The sequence below is a fragment of the Madurella fahalii genome, assembly GCF_045866475.1.
Source record: "Madurella fahalii IFM 68171 DNA, scaffold_4, whole genome shotgun sequence".
Taxonomy (NCBI): Eukaryota; Fungi; Ascomycota; class Sordariomycetes; order Sordariales; genus Madurella; species Madurella fahalii.
In genome coordinates, this window is record NW_027263974.1 from 2,961,293 (window position 1) to 2,976,498 (window position 15,206).

Consider the following 15,206-nt stretch of genomic DNA (forward strand, 5'->3'; position numbering starts at 1 on the left):
GACGTTGCTCACCTTCAACACTGCGCAAGCTCCCGACAGCTGCGACGGCGACACACCTAGCGGTCGCCATCGAAAAGGTCCCAATATCTGGTGAAACCCGGCCCCAAAGACAAGGCGCACAGCGCATCGAACCTCGCAAAGATGCTCTTCGCAATCCTATTCGCCTTTTGGCGCTTCGCCGAGATCATCACCCTGGTAGGTTTTCCGCAATGCGGCCCCAACCTTCGGCACACATTTCTTCCGAGCTAACCGTGGACTCCTCCCCCCTGCTCTTAGATCCCCGTGATGGGCATGCTAGCCTGGTTTGTCAACGGCTACGTCGAGGCCAACCTGGCGACGCCCGAGTCGATCCTGGTGCTCTTCATCGTGTCGGTGCTGGCGCTCGCCTGGGCCGTCTTCACGCTCTTCAGCTACCACCGCTCCTCCGGCAACGCCCGGTTCGTCGGGCTCGTCGACCTGGCCCTTGTCGGCGCCCTCATCGCCGGTGTCTACTACCTGCGCGGCATCGCGCGCGCCGACTGCGTCAGTGCCTCGGCGGCCGACTCGGTCGGTGCCGGCTTCAGCTTCTGGGTCCTGGGCTCCGTCCAGGTCAACACGCTCGAGGTCACCTGGGACAAGGGCTGCAGCATGCTCAAGGCGTGCTTTGCCATGGGCATCATGAACTGCGTCTTCTTCTTCATCACGGCCGTGATGGCGTGGGTCCACGGTGATCATGCGGCGAAGTCGGAGAGGAAGTATGTGGTTGAGCGGAGGAGGAGCAGTAGTAGGCACGGGAGTCGGAGCCGGAGCGCGCATCGTGCGGGGAGTAGGAGGAGCTCGCATTCGCACCATCGGGCTTATGTGTGAGAACCGGGAGAGTTGGGAAGAGGTGGGGAGATGGGAAAGGGCAAGCCCAAGTTTGTTGTCGGGTTTATAAAAGTGTCGCTTGACTGGGCAGTGGTGGGGTTTGTTCATATGGGGCCGGGTTGGGATCGTTTATGGGAAAGTAGCAGCTGTCAATACCCGGGTTATGACGCATGATGACACATTTTTTGACACATTTATCAGCAGGCGCGGACCTTATTTGTGTTTGGATAGCGTCTCTTAATCTTTGAGCAAGTAGCGATAGAAGCCATTTGTTACTGCTTACACGGATCACCAGTCAGAGAACTGTTTCCCACGTGGTACTCCGTTATTTGTCTTTGCCTTCAATTAGTTCGTGACTCACCAAGTCATGATGCTGTATGATTGACAAAGATACAAGGCAGCTGATAATCTGTTAGGAACAGGCCTGAGGTTGTCATTAAGACGGCCCACGACCTACATACTAGTTCAAGGATGATCTACTTCACTACTAGAGAATTTGTTCCTGTAGCCTGCTAACATGCCTCTGAAATAGGATAAACTATTCGGAATCTCAAAAGCTGCTCTGCCTATATAGCCTAGGATTTGGCAGGCTTAACCTCACATTTCAGTTTTCCCCCGGCTACTATCATACGATTTTATCAACCCCGTTTTCTCCATCTCTAGAACACTTGACAAGCTTACCCAACAAGCGTCACCACGTCTAGAACCTAAGCACGGAAATGGGATTCTCACAGTCGAAGCCCAAGGGCACCGCCCCGTCCATCACTCCCGGCGCCGCTGGTTCGTCGGGGCCTCGGAGACCTATTTTCTCGGGGGGCTTGTTGGGACACGTTACTACGGTCCCGAGGAATCTCAATGCTACGGGCACGGCCGGTGGCAGACTTGTGGATTACGGCCCGCACACGAACGCATCGGCTCGGGAAACGAAAGCTAATGGCAGTGGCGGCACGCCTCAGTGAGCCCCTGTCTCTATTGCCTCCTTTAGCTAAAATTTCTCCAGCTAGGTAATGAGAGCAACCTCCTACCACTTTAATTCAAACTTTGGCTAACTAAAGAGACTGGGGTCTCTGCGGCGAACACAAACCCCTGTCCACGACACGGTCCGACACCCTCGCAGGCCTAATAATCCTCCTTGCTCAGTCATGATGTACCGGGCATGGATGGATTTATGGACGCTCAGTGAAGTGGTGTCTGTTTACGGGGTGGAATTAAAACTAGGAATTTGGGCTGGAGACAAAGCAGTTACATCACGGGAGTTCGGTCGTCTAGGCTGGTTTCGCTTGAGATGCGGGATGCGAGACGACACAGGGCTGTCCTAGGAAGAGAATCGATCGTAATGTTGATGAAGGGATCCATGTCCACATTAGTGCATTCGCCTTCCAACTCCATCGCAACCCCTAAGCCTCTTTCTCAGAATACTCCACAACAGACTTACCTGGGACTGTTTCAAAGCCATCCTAGACTGAGGTCGATTCATGGTACCCCATTGCCACATGCCGACAATTTTAGGTCAGTTGACAGAGGGGACAAACCCACCATCAGGACCACCAATAAAATCTACTCGACCGTCCTGATTTACGACTCGGGCTGTCTGTATATTCCCGCGTAGTCGGTTTGTCATTCTGATGTTGAGTTTTTAGTGCCATGAGATGTAGGTACAGCTGTGGGTGCAGATTGAACGTTTAAACTGATTGTCGAGATAGGAGTGACTCCCGGTCCTCAGCTGACTCGCGTTCAAACACTGTCGGCCTTGCGCACCGATGAGCCCCTGACATAGAAACTCTCGCGAGACGCGAGGCGCGAGTCTTACGATGGGGCTGGTTGTTTTCAAACACCTGAAATCCACGCATAATTAGTCCTGTCAGCTAGTCTGGTAGAAATCGTGGAGAAAAAGCCATGCAAGATTCAGGCCGCTGGATGCTTCCGCCCTTGGCTCCCCCGATATCGTCCCATGTGTCCGCTTTTGCGACAGATCCGGTTTGAGACTCTTAAAGCCCCTTCTCCACAGCAAGAAGATTCAGGTATGTGCCTGTGGCGACAGTAGTACATGGAAATAGCTAATGCTATGGGCAGCTGATAACATGTATATCAAGTGCCTTGGACTTCATGTTGGACGTACCTGACACCGTCTTTAGTGATAGTTCGAACAACTCTCCGGGGTCATCGGTCGTTATTTTCTCGCCCGCAGGTCGGCATCCCTTCTCTTTTGCCTTCTACGGTCTTAACACCCATCAATCGTTCACCATGCGCGTTCAAGTCCTGCCGCTGGCGGCTTTGATGGCCCTCGTCAACGCCCACGGCGTAATTCTGGCGGCTCAGGGAAAGGTGGGATCGCCGCCATCTGTTGGGTTCCGAGTCAGCGACGCTATTGCGAGAAACTGTACTGGCATCAACCCCTGTCAGATGGATACCACCGTCATCCGCGATGCCGAGATCGCCGCAGGAGTCGTCAACAAATGTGGGCGCACCAAGCTCACAGGAAACATCGACATTGGGGAAGTCACCGAAAACGCGCTGGCTGCGAACGCCGTCACCCAGGTCCGTTCCGGCAGTGACATCCAAGTCACGATCCACCAAGTCAACTCGGACGGAGCCGGTCCGTACTTCTGCGACCTTGATGAAGGGAGCAACTCCGGTGTCATCAGCCAGAACCTGACGGTTAGCAACAACATCCCCGGCTCGAACGGGCTGTCGCAATCCGGGCCGCAGGACTTCAACATCACCGTTACGATGCCGGACAACCTCAAATGCATCGGAGGCTCCACGGGGAACGTGTGCACCGTTCGCTGTCGGAATGCCGCCCTAGCTGGCCCCTTCGGCGGCTGCTTCGCCGTGCAGCAGACGGACACGGAGCCGCATGTGAACACGCCGCAGGGCGTTGAGACGGCAGACACGCTCGAGTTCCTGGATAACGAGGTAGCGAGCAATCAGGCCGCCTTCCCCGCCGCCGTCGAGGCCAACAAGAATGCGGGGACCAGCGGAGCCGAGCAACGCGTAGCCGAGGTCCATGCTGTCCTCGGACTGACGACCACGTTGGTGGATGCGCCGACACAGACGCCGAGCGTTATCCTCGGTGGCGTCCCCGCGGCAACGGCCACGGCGGCGGCGGGCGATGCTGCCCCCACCGGTGAGGCGGACGGGAATGACGATAGCGAGAGCGGGGACAATGGTAGGGGCGCAGGTAGCGGAGGAAGCGGAAGAAACGGCAACCGCTTCGGCGGCGGCAGCAGCAGCGGCGGAAGAGGCTTTGGCGGGAACAACAAGCGAGACGGGCGCTTGTTGAAGTGGGCCAAGCGGATGATCCTGTCTGGCGCGGACGGCGAGACATCCTCCTGAACTAGGTGTAAAGATATGATCGGGTAGCTCTGTTCGATTATTTCAATCCCGTCGAGGTGTTGGTTGGCGCCGCAGTGGTTTACCTCATGTATTCGTACCTAGGTACCTAGTATTACCTTACATACCTTATACAGACCCGACCCAACGGCAGTGGTCTTTCATGCACATTGAAACACGACTTGGCGACACCAAGCAGACGATTACGCATTTTTGCCGCCAATAATAATTAACACAAGTCCCGTAAGCCGTTTCTGAAACCGGACAATGGGTCCGTCCACCGCCGCAGCTACCGGCTCATCGGCAACCAACAGCTGAGCCTGCTGCCGGCACGCCGATCTGCCAAGGCGTCTATCCTCAGATCGAAACATGCGACCAACCAAGGTGAGTGTCAGCCAGACGCAGGGTGCCGGCGCGACATACACATCCCCAGCCGATTGCGTTGGCCGGACCTGGGCCGTCTGGGCCGCCTGGGCCGCCTGGACCGCTTCTTGCACGGTCCGGAATCCGTCCGGGAAACATGCCGCCCGTCGTCTGGTAACCCTTTTTTGCGGGCTGGCTTGGAGGGTGGCGCGAAACACGCGATTACACCTAAATACTGTACAGTACCACCACCCCCATTTACTTATCTGCCATGGCCTGTCTGCGGCACCTACCAACGGCCAAATCCTCTTCTATGGGTTATGCAAAGTCTAGCAATTGGCTTGAGAAGGAGACCGGACGATCACTTGGAAACCCTAAAGGCGGTCGTTTGACCAGGCGCCGGGCTCGCCATGGCTTGAGGGTTGTTGGCGCGGCCAGTTCTATAATGGTCGGATGTGTAGCAAGCAGTATGCAGCGATCCCATAGCCGCAGTATTGGAATCAGAAACGTTTTCCATGTCCTTTGAGAAGTATAAACACCCCTTCCACCGACGCGGTCTCGATCTTTTTCGTTCCTTTCTCCTCACCGCAGTCTCTCATGACACTTCAACCACTCCTTCACATTCCTTACCGTCCACCGAGCTAGTCTCACCTTAGCGGCCGGTCCGCCTGCACTCCTTTACTTTGCTTCATTCTCTTGAATATCCAACTTCAGCCACAGTCATTTCAGAGTCATAATTTACCTTAGTTACTACAGCCGGACTGTCTCCCCATTGCTTCACCACTTCACCACTCCAACGCCCGCCATGCATACCACATCCCTCGCTCACGCCCTGGCCGCCGGGCTCGTCGCCGCCACCACCGTCGCCGGCTTCACCGGGCCCGAGACGCAAGCACTTAGCCTGCGCTACGCTGTAGGCCTTCCCCGTTAGCTCGCCGGACCAGGGTTGATATGCTGACAAAGCCCGTTTCTTAAATACAGGGTGCACTAGCAGCCGTAGCCGTAGCCGGCGCCGCTCCCGCCGCGGCAGCGCCCCTCGCCGATGTTGAGGTAAGTAGCACCTACTGGACCCAATTTCACGCCCGCCACCCATGCGGAAAGCGTTGCCCCAAGCAAAAAGTCTCGATCGGAAGCTAACAAACAACCTCCTCCCTGCAGGCCCGCCACGAAGCCGAGATGCATATCCTACCGTTCGACGACGCGCATGAGCAAGACGGTGGCTACAACCCTGGTTTCCTCGAACGCAGGGGCAAGGACAGGGGCAAAAGCCAAGGCAAGGGCAAGGGCAAGGACCAAGGTAAAGGCAAGGACCAAGGCAAGGGTAAAGATCAAGGCAAGGGCAAGGACCAAGGCAATGGCAAGGACCAAGGCAATGGCAAGGACCAAGGCAATGGCAAGGACCAAGGCAAGGGCAAGGGCGACGACAAGGGCAAGGACCAAGGCAAGGGCAAGGGCAAGGAACATGGTGAGGGGAAGGAGCATGGCGAGGGCAAGGAGCACGGCGAGGGCAAGGAACACGGCGAGGAGAACCACAACACTGGGAACGGGGCCGGTGAGACCACACCTCCCCCGATGGAGCAAGATACCACAACCCCTCCCCCGATGGAGCAAGATACCACAACCCCTCCCCCGATGGAGCAAGATACCACAACCCCTCCGTACGAGGACACCACCTATCCGGGCACGGGCGGGACCACACATTCGGGCATCGGCGAGACCATTTCTTCATACCTGGGCGGGAACACACATTCGGGCATCGGCGACACCATTTCTTCATACCTGGGCGGGACCACAACCCCATATGTGGACGAGACCACAACTCCTGCCGAGGATGGGTATGACTACGCGTCTGACCCTACCCTAACGGAGGATCCATATATGGACGGCGGAGACCAGTCCGTGATCGAAGAGGATCCGGCCATGCTCGAAGAGGACTCGGCCATGACGGAAGGGGACCAGGCCGTAGTCGAAGAGGACCAGGCCGTAGTCGAAGAGGACCCGGCCTTTGCCGAAGGGGACATGACGTACGAAGATCCCTCGGCGGGGTACTAGTCTGTGTGGGCTAGAGGGGGTTCGGCAACGGTGGATTTTTTTTTTTTTAAAAAAAAAAAAAAACCCCGGTACATTGCTTGGTGGGGAGTGAAGGAGGGTCGGTTTGGTGACAGAGTCCGCGTCGGCGTTTTTGCCTTTTGCCCTTGTGTACGGTATGTTCTGCCGGTCGGAAGTGTGCTTTGGGGAGAGTTTGGCCTCTCACTAAGCACTTTTAGAGCTGAGAGATACAAAACTTTTGTCTGGCTATGGTAAATCTCTTTCATTGGAGAACACTAGGTGATCTGAGATTGTGATGACGTGCAATTCCTACAACTTAACGTCTTTGATTTGGCTCTCTTCAGCGCCGCCAGCTTCCATTAATTACTATTACCTTAGGTCAATTGCCACTACCCCCCCATTCACAAGGTCGTTACCAACAAACTCACCCCCGTTGGTAACGTACAACGTCTTCTCCTGCCTGGCATTGCCCCTGCCGAATGCCGCACTCGTCGGGTTCAGCAGCTTCTCCGTATCATTGACGACCCGCTGGCGCCCACCTAGGGAGATTTGCACGGCGTAGCTGGGGTGCGACGCGACCCACGCCGTGCCCCTGCCCTTCCTCAGATCCAGTGCAATGTCGTCGTAAATCACATCCGACCCGGCGTCGGTGCTGCTGGATATGATCTCGATCGCCCCGGCCTGGTTACCGTCTCTATCGACGGCGACCCGTCCGAAGAAACGCTGCGCCGAGTTGGTGAAATACACATGGGAGGACCCGGCGTCGGCTCTGATCCCGTTGATGCCGAGGTGGGTGCCGGGGGCGGTGCCGGTCGGCTCCAGCAGAGGCGAAGAAAAGGCGACATCATAGGCTCCGCTGGCTAAATCGACGCGCCAGACGGCACCGAGGGCCGAGTCGGCTGCCAAGAGGATCTGGGGGTTGGTTGGGTGTCTGGCGATGCCGTTGAAGATGGTGGAATTCTCGATCCCGGTAACGAATGTCACCACCGGGTCCGGGCGCCCGGCAAAATCGACGGTCCAGACCGCCAGCGACCCCAGCTGTGCGCGTGTGGCTGCAAGATCCCATACACCTGTGACTAGAGCGAACACGTCGGGCGTGATCTCGGCGATGCCCGAGATGCCGCTTGCATTGGCAAACGTGTGGACGATGGGAGCATCTGGGTTGTTGACTGTGGGGTCGATGGCGAAGAGATCCGGAACGCTCATGGAGGTTACTAGGAGCTCGCTGTTTGATCGGACGGCGATGTTCTCGATGAAGGTGTTCTTCGGGAACGTGTAAACATTCCGAATTGGCGGGTTGCCGGCCACACCTGCCGCATGGGCTCCCCAAGCCGCGGCGATGAGACTGCTTGTGTTGATACAGATAGATGATCTCATTGTAAGAGTTGGGTTGGACGTGCTGGACAAGCAATTGGCATTATGCACGAGAGACAAACATGCCTGCTTTGAAAGGGTGGGTGGGGTCTTACCTTGTGGCATCTGGTTGACAGGGACAGATAGGGAGTCAGCAATATCGCAAGTGACCCCTGGCCATATTGTCACGCTAGTGGGCCGCTAGTGATTTTCAAGTCCGAGGACTGGTAAGAATCCATAGCTGAACGGGTGCGGTTACGGTAGATTTAGGGACTGGATGGCATATTTTGTTGGGAATGCCTTTACCGGAAAATGAGGCCATTGGGTGGTCTTTGACTTACCACATACTTGCTTTATCTACTAATTAATGAGCAGTTGTATTTGCAGAAACCTTACTGTTGACCGGCAGTGTATGCCAAATCAAAAGGTGCTTACAGAAGAGAAGCGGAAGCTGTGGGGTAGAGTCGCCTCCAGAGAAATCAAAATGCTACCTTTATTCCCTATGTAAGTGGGCCTTCTAGGCCACTTTGGCTATGTTGGAAGGCCGACTAGTACACTCTCAGATGAAGGCAAACCCGTTTAGATCTGTCTGCGTTGCACAGGCCAGAAGACAATTATCACAACGCAGCACGATTGTAGGCACGACAACTTGAAGTTACGAAATGATCTTTGATTGCCAAATGCCCAGACTTCTTTCCCCTATTCTACAAACCAAACTTAACCCAGTCGAAACATATTTGTGCGCGCTTCGCTAACGGAAAAGACTGAATGCTTAGAAAAGAAACGACCTGGACACAGCGGCCGTGAATGAATGATGAAAACAGCTGCCAAAAACAGAACATGAAAAAAGTGAGGCAAAATGCGAGTATCGACGGAACGAGTGACAAATTGTGTGAAGAAGAAAGAAAGCGAAAAGAAAAAGTCAGCTAAGAGAGTGGCGGAAAGAAGTGGGAAGAACGACGAGACAAAACTGTGGTTGAGAGCTCTTGAAGGAGTGGTCAACCAACCAGTGGCTGACGGAGGGACGGAAAGAGCGAAAAAGGCGAATAAGTACACAGAGTGAGTGACAGGTAGAGATGTAGTTAAACGAGCGGCAGAAAACCCAAGACGGTTGAAGAAGTGGTCGGACGGATGACTGATGGTGTGGGTGAAACGAGTGGTACACAGAATGATTGGAATATCGATGTACAAGCTCGCCGATGAGCAACCGGATAGGCACGACGAAACGAATGTTTGGAGAGGCGGTTCAAGAGAGCGGCTGCAAGCTTGATGAAAAAGAATGACAAATATTACGAGACAGCTCAAAGGTAGGACCGGACGGTGAAAGAGCGAGTGGGGATGTACAGCCGAAGGAGTGTCCAAGCCGGTGACCAAGAGTGGCGTTCGACTCCGGGAGTGGTCGAAGAAATGAAACGAATGGCGATATACTGTGCGTGGAAGTGAGCGACTGGAGGAGAGCGAGTGAGAGGCGTTGACTAAGAGAGCGACTGAGAGAACGACTGAGAGAAGGACGGAGAGAACGATTGACAGAACAATTGGCAGAACGATTGAGTGAGCGACTGAGTGAACGACTGAGTGAACGAGCGAATGAGCGACTGAATGAGCGACTGAGAGAACGATTGCGAGCGCGACGGAGTTAACGATTGACAGAACGACTGAGCGACAGGGAGAACGATCGACAGAACGACTGAGTGAGTGACTGAGTGAACGACTGAGAAGTGAAGCGCTGGTTTGATAATGTGAAAGGATGCCTCGAATTGCAAATGATGGAAAGACCGGATGCCCACGTGTATGAGGCACCTCAGGTTAACGAATGTCCGAGAAAACGCATTGAACAATCCGACCATGTTTCCGTTTCCGTACGCCTGCGGACCCGAAACTGCTACATGCTGTCCCTGAAATGCTCCCGAAAATGCCAATTGCTGAGAAGAAATGACTGTATGCTAGCCCTGATGCGAACACCGAGTAAATGCAAAGTAAACGATTGACGACGGGATCGGCTCCGTAGAAAACGAAGTGTGTAATCCATGGTTCTGGGGCCAATGCCGAGCCAAATGTACGTCCCTTCATGTAACGAATGTGAAGTGAATAAGCGAGCGTTCTGTTAAAACTGTGCTGCCGAGGGGAAGAAAGCCAATAATGAATGGAAGGAGGAGCGGAATGCCGCCGCTCATCTTCTCGAAATGTTGATGCTGGTGGTGTTTCCGCCGACTTGGCCTGTTTGCTGCATCCGCGCCAGGACCGGGACCGAGACGCCTGGGCACCCGATCCCTTTTTGTCCATCTATGCTCTGAATGACTTGAATCATAGCGGTGGCACGCTTCTTCCTGGTGTCGACTGACGTGTCCGACTCGTTATTGAACTCGTCTAGAGTAAGGGGAGTCTGGACGCTCTCGTCTGGGAAGAAGCCTTGGGTCAGAGCCTGGGTGAGCTTGGCGAGGAAGTCCGCGTCGTTGGGAGCTGGAGGGCACGAGCAAGGGATGGGCTGGTTGTTTGCGCCCACGCAGCTGCCGGGCTGGATCTGATCCTTTCCCTGACCGGCCGTGACGCCAAAGTTGGGCGGGATCAAGTTCTGGTTGATTCTCCCTTGCCGGGGGGTTGCCGCGGCAGAGGCGGTAGTGGCGAAAAGAACGATGAGGGCAGAGATTTGCATCTGAAAGGAGTGGCTGACTCTGTTGATGATGGGATGGACGCGAAAGGAGTGGAAAGGGCCAAGGCCCGGCCCCGATTAATATCAATCATCTTGAAGTCTGAAACGAGTGACTTAGCCCCGAAGGTGCTATAGCTGGATGAAAGGACGAGGACGAGTGATCATCGCGCTGAAACGAGAGACTTAGCCCCGAAGGTGCTGCTAGAGCTGGTTGATAGGATGAGGAGTGATGGGCGATGATCTGAGATTTGCAACGGGTGTTTGTGCGGTATAAGTATCCGGGATATTGGTTGGTGGTGGGAGACGCTGGCTGGTGCAGCGGTGCAGTGCAAACGAAACATGTTACGGCAAACAAAACACACTGTTTCTAGCCCCGGGGACCCAAACGTACCTGAGCGGATGCGGAGAGCGAGGAAACGGGCGGCCACGGTGAGAACCGTGGCTGTCAACTTAGGCATGGTTTCAGGACGTCCGGGCGGGTGCAGTTTAGCCGCTGCAGTGGGGTTGAGCGAAGGGGAACCATCGGACGCAATTTGCCCGGGGCATTCCCCGACTCTGACGCCCAGTGTGGCCCCCTGCAGCGGCCGTGGCTGTTTTGCGGCACGCCTGTTAAGAAGTCGGTTTGAAGCGGGCGTCTGTGGGTTGGCGGCCACCAGGACGGCCTTTGGCAGATGCCATCGATTGGCTCTCGGCCCAACATTCTGCGGCGGCCGTGCTGTGGGGCAGCCTTGGCCCGGACCGATGCCGATACGAGTCCCACATCGGCCCCGTATCGTCGGCGGTCGCCCATCGGCAATACCGGGCGGTGCATTGGATCACCCATTGAGATTGAAGAGGTTCAGTTTCCCGTAGAATCCACGACCTTAGACAGCACAATCCGAGAGAAAGAGGCAGCGGGAGTGAGCAGCGAGTTATCCAATAACTAGTAATTAGTAAGGGGCCACCCTTCGTTCCTCTACCAAGTCTAACATTTGCCAGATCCACATGCAGAGGGCAACACTAACTCTGTCTGCTTACCCCGCGGAGCTCTATTTCCACGACGACGCGCCGTAGCCACGCCGTAGCCGATCCGCCAAGAACGTCATCCGCGCGACTTCTCACCATCGTGAGTTGCATGCATGCTACGACTTGAACCGCCGTCAGGGCTTTGAGTGCAACAAACAAGGTCCGATGGTGTAGTTGGTTATCACGTCAGTCTAACACACTGAAGGTCTCCAGTTCGAACCTGGATCGGATCACGTTTGCTTTTTGCAGATTTTTCCATCTCCACCCGCCAAGTGGTTACAACTCATCAGCTCCACCATTGGCACGGATTCAGCATCAGGCGCGATGGCTGAGTGGTCTAAAGCGTGAGACTCGAAATCTCATCTCTTCGGAGGCGTCGGTTCAAATCCGGCTCGCGTCGATCTTTTTGTCTTGCAATTTGCCTGCTATTCATTCTGAGCCGAAGGAAAGATTCTCAATTGCGAGAGCGGCGGGACTAGAAAACGAGCACAATTCAGTTTTGGTCTTGCGCTGAGAAGACCCACAGGTTCTGAAGCTTTGTGCCTGAATTTGCGTGTTTTCAAAGACTAAAATTACGGTATACAAACATCACACAGCGCCGCACTTCATATGCGTATGGTAAACTAACTAATGAATACGGGGAGAACGTCCATTTCCAATCGGACCCCGTATATATGTACCTATCTACTCAGGAAGGGTCATAGCGGACATCGACCGTGGGAGTGTGTCCTTATGAGTCTGGTAAGCTCGGTCGCATTAACTGAGCCGGAGCTGAGGGGTTTGGGCTGAGAGGCTTGGATTGCGAGGTACCTGGGATTTACTGTAGATCTTTTACAAAGTTTAACCCCCTTGAAGACCCAATACACTGCCACTACTCGGTTCCCCGTATACTAGCTCCAATACGGTACCCAAAGCCTGTCGACCCCGCACATAGCGCCCAGAGGATACGCGCCTGTACAGTAAACCCTGGACACCTCTAACTGATACGCAATAGTTAATACGCTCTTAATACGTCTAATTATCTAGCGCATAGCCAAATGCCGCGCACCTTAGCGCAAGTCCCGCAGCCTAGCTGGAGAGAGTTGGCAAAGCATCTAACTTGAACCAGCTTCTTAGCTTGCAGTACTAGTCTAGAGGATCTGTAATCGTCTCGGGCACAGTTCTTAGTCAGACACGTTCGGTCCCAATCACAGTATCATGCAGGGCCCCGAGCTATGCCAAACGAGCAGGTCTTCGTTTATCAATCGCGTAACCGGTGCCGCTCGTTCTCAAACAATTCGCATGTGGCTGTTCCGTAGCATGTAACTGTACGATAAAGTCGGATGCGCCTGGTGGGCAACTACTGCAGTTCCTATCGCGGGGCCAATGGGATATACGAACGTGGGGTGTATTGGGATTCAAGGTGATGAGAGATGGGCTAAATCATCGATGGCGGATAGATGAGACGACCGGGGAACTTCTCGACTGTTGATATAAACCCCTCCGTTCCCAGTCCCATTCTTCATCTCCTGTGGACGTTCTCCATACACCCAACACTCCTCCCTCTTCCTAGAATCATCTACCATGGCTCCCCATGCTCAACCTACCATTCCTCAGGATTACGAGGATAGACGAGTGAAGACAGACTCCGAAGCAGTCTGCGTCCGTATCCCGGATCTTTTCTCCTCCATCATGGCCACTGGCCTCCGGGTCAATCCGCACTACTTCCCTACCGTCCGAGAGGAGGGATATGAGCGCATAAAGAGGTACTCGTGACATGTCCTTCCTTTCCCAAACACCCCGCGATCACTCGCTCGCAATCATCTCTTACCGTCATGACGTTCTTACTGACCTTCGGCTGGCTCTCTACAGACTGATGAAGAAAGACGACGCCTGGTCGGCCAAGAACGCCAGCGTGGAGCTTGGGTTCCTGTGCTCGACCTGGGCTCCAACTGCGAGCGCGGATGCCCTCCGCACCCTGTTTGACTACAATCATTGGGTACGTTCACGCCGAAGAACCCCCTTTCCCCTTCCCCCTTCCTCCTCCTTCCTTTTGGGGATGTCTTAATACTAAACCTTTGCTAGGTGTTCCTGTTTGACGACCGTATGTTCCCTGAGCTGGCCACAACTAGCTGCGTGCTGACGTGACACACCCCCTTCAAAGAATTTGATGAAGGACACCTCAAGAGTGACCCAGTGGCTGCTCTCAAGGAGGTCCGGAAGATGAGTGAGATCATGGAGGGCTCGCTGCGCGTTGTCAAGCAGGATAACATGAACCCGATCCGATATTTGTGGCAGACGGTGTGTGACCGGGTCAGAGAGGTTTGTCAGACGTCCGATCGTGCTTTTGCGGCCGCTGCCTGAACCGAAGCGCTGACGGTAGATCCCAACGTTGAAGGGCTCGTCGAACCGCAAGTTAACCCCCTTCTTTTTCTTTTGATAGGATGTTATATAACTGACGCAAATATTTCACAAGAGGTGTATGGTCGATTCAAGACCTTGCATCAGCACTATTTCGACGGCCTTCTGCTGCAAGTCAAAGACACGCAGGCCGGCCATCCCAGCACTCGGAGCGTGGAGGACTACATGAAGTTCCGGATTCGGACCATAGGGGTGTTCCCCGCGTTTCCGATCAGCGAGTGCGATAGCCGAACTTGAATTGTTTCAGTAGATATCGTGACTGACAAATCGGCTTCAGATACGGAGAAGGCGTTGATATACCCGACCACGCCTACCAGCATCCATCGGTCCAGGAAATCATGCGCATCTCCGCCGAAATGGTCATTCTGTAAGTGACAAGACGACGAACGCCCATGCTGAATGTCGACTAATTGTGTCCGGCGCGCGTGTGTCGCTTTTGCAGCGTCAACGACATTGCCTCATTCAAAAAGGACCAGGTGATGGATGTTGACTTCAACATCATCAACGTCCTGCAACGAACTGGCGGCGGCTTCTCGGTACAGCAAGCCATGGATAAGATTGGCGGTATGCTGAACGACTGCTACCGGCGCTGGTACCGCGCACTGGCAGAGATGCCCATTTGGGGTGAGGAGACGGATTACCAGGTGCTCCGTTACGTCGACATTTGCCGGGATGTGGCCCTCGGATGTTTGCATTGGAGGTAAGCTGGACTTGGTTGTGTGAATCCGAGCTCTGAAGACACCGTTGACAGCAACTAGCTTCATGACGCCGCGCTATCTCGGAGCGGTTCAGGGCGAGGAAGTGCGCAGGACTAGGAAGCTGTGGCTTCTGGGCTCTCAGTCAAACCACCGCGTCGCGGCGTTGGATCGGGACCGGGTCGAGATGGCGAGTCTGTATGCCGGAATAGCAGCAACGTAACGAGCTGGCGGAAGAGAAGACGATTGGTTACACTGTTGGAGGTAAACCTCCTAGTTTGAACGGAGTGTGGCATTGTTTATAGTGGTTTGAAGAGGGGTGAGGAGGGGGCTGCGCGTGCAAATGTCACATAATTACAACACAGGCAGTGCTAGTTGGGTATTCTGCAGACTAATTGAGAATGTGCGGTATCTCAGACGGGTTGGTTATGGCGTTCGCGACGCAGGCTCAGTACCTTACCTTCAGCTGTTCTCCGCAAGGTATTGTATGTAAGGTACTGTACAGGACGTAA

General features: G+C 54.6%; 6 protein-coding genes and 2 non-coding genes across 8 annotated transcripts; 6 read left to right on the forward strand and 2 right to left on the reverse strand.

The window, feature by feature from the left end:
• Positions 1–141: 141 nt before the first annotated feature.
• MFIFM68171_07850 (uncharacterized protein) lies at positions 142–846 on the forward strand (the record flags this gene model as incomplete). The annotated part of the gene is made up of 2 exons (XM_071063270.1): positions 142–195; positions 277–846. 2 exons carry the CDS (start codon positions 142–144, stop codon positions 844–846), a joined length of 624 nt encoding a protein of 207 aa, XP_070919371.1.
• Positions 847–3,090: 2,244 nt separating this feature from the next.
• On the forward strand, positions 3,091–4,182 carry MFIFM68171_07851 (uncharacterized protein; the record flags this gene model as incomplete). The annotated part of the gene is made up of 1 exon (XM_071063271.1): positions 3,091–4,182. One exon carries the CDS (start codon positions 3,091–3,093, stop codon positions 4,180–4,182), a length of 1,092 nt encoding a protein of 363 aa, XP_070919372.1.
• A 1,165-nt stretch (positions 4,183–5,347) lies between these two features.
• On the forward strand, positions 5,348–6,594 carry MFIFM68171_07852 (uncharacterized protein; the record flags this gene model as incomplete). Its single annotated transcript, XM_071063272.1, has 3 exons — positions 5,348–5,455; positions 5,524–5,592; positions 5,701–6,594. 3 exons carry the CDS (start codon positions 5,348–5,350, stop codon positions 6,592–6,594), a joined length of 1,071 nt encoding a protein of 356 aa, XP_070919373.1.
• Positions 6,595–6,960: 366 nt separating this feature from the next.
• Positions 6,961–7,968, reverse strand: MFIFM68171_07853 (uncharacterized protein; the record flags this gene model as incomplete). Its single annotated transcript, XM_071063273.1, has 1 exon — positions 6,961–7,968. The coding sequence occupies one exon, from the start codon at positions 7,966–7,968 to the stop codon at positions 6,961–6,963; it is 1,008 nt and encodes a 335-aa protein (XP_070919374.1).
• Positions 7,969–10,114: 2,146 nt separating this feature from the next.
• On the reverse strand, positions 10,115–10,597 carry MFIFM68171_07854 (uncharacterized protein; the record flags this gene model as incomplete). Its single annotated transcript, XM_071063274.1, has 1 exon — positions 10,115–10,597. The coding sequence occupies one exon, from the start codon at positions 10,595–10,597 to the stop codon at positions 10,115–10,117; it is 483 nt and encodes a 160-aa protein (XP_070919375.1).
• A 1,161-nt stretch (positions 10,598–11,758) lies between these two features.
• MFIFM68171_t108 lies at positions 11,759–11,832 on the forward strand. Its single transcript has one exon. It is a non-coding gene; the product is annotated as a tRNA-Val (tRNA).
• Positions 11,833–11,917: 85 nt separating this feature from the next.
• On the forward strand, positions 11,918–11,999 carry MFIFM68171_t109. Its single transcript has one exon. It is a non-coding gene; the product is annotated as a tRNA-Ser (tRNA).
• A 1,163-nt stretch (positions 12,000–13,162) lies between these two features.
• Positions 13,163–14,917, forward strand: MFIFM68171_07855 (uncharacterized protein; the record flags this gene model as incomplete). Its single annotated transcript, XM_071063275.1, has 8 exons — positions 13,163–13,344; positions 13,451–13,577; positions 13,664–13,682; positions 13,743–13,900; positions 14,057–14,217; positions 14,277–14,366; positions 14,442–14,699; positions 14,758–14,917. 8 exons carry the CDS (start codon positions 13,163–13,165, stop codon positions 14,915–14,917), a joined length of 1,155 nt encoding a protein of 384 aa, XP_070919376.1.
• Between the last annotated feature and the right edge of the window lie 289 nt (positions 14,918–15,206).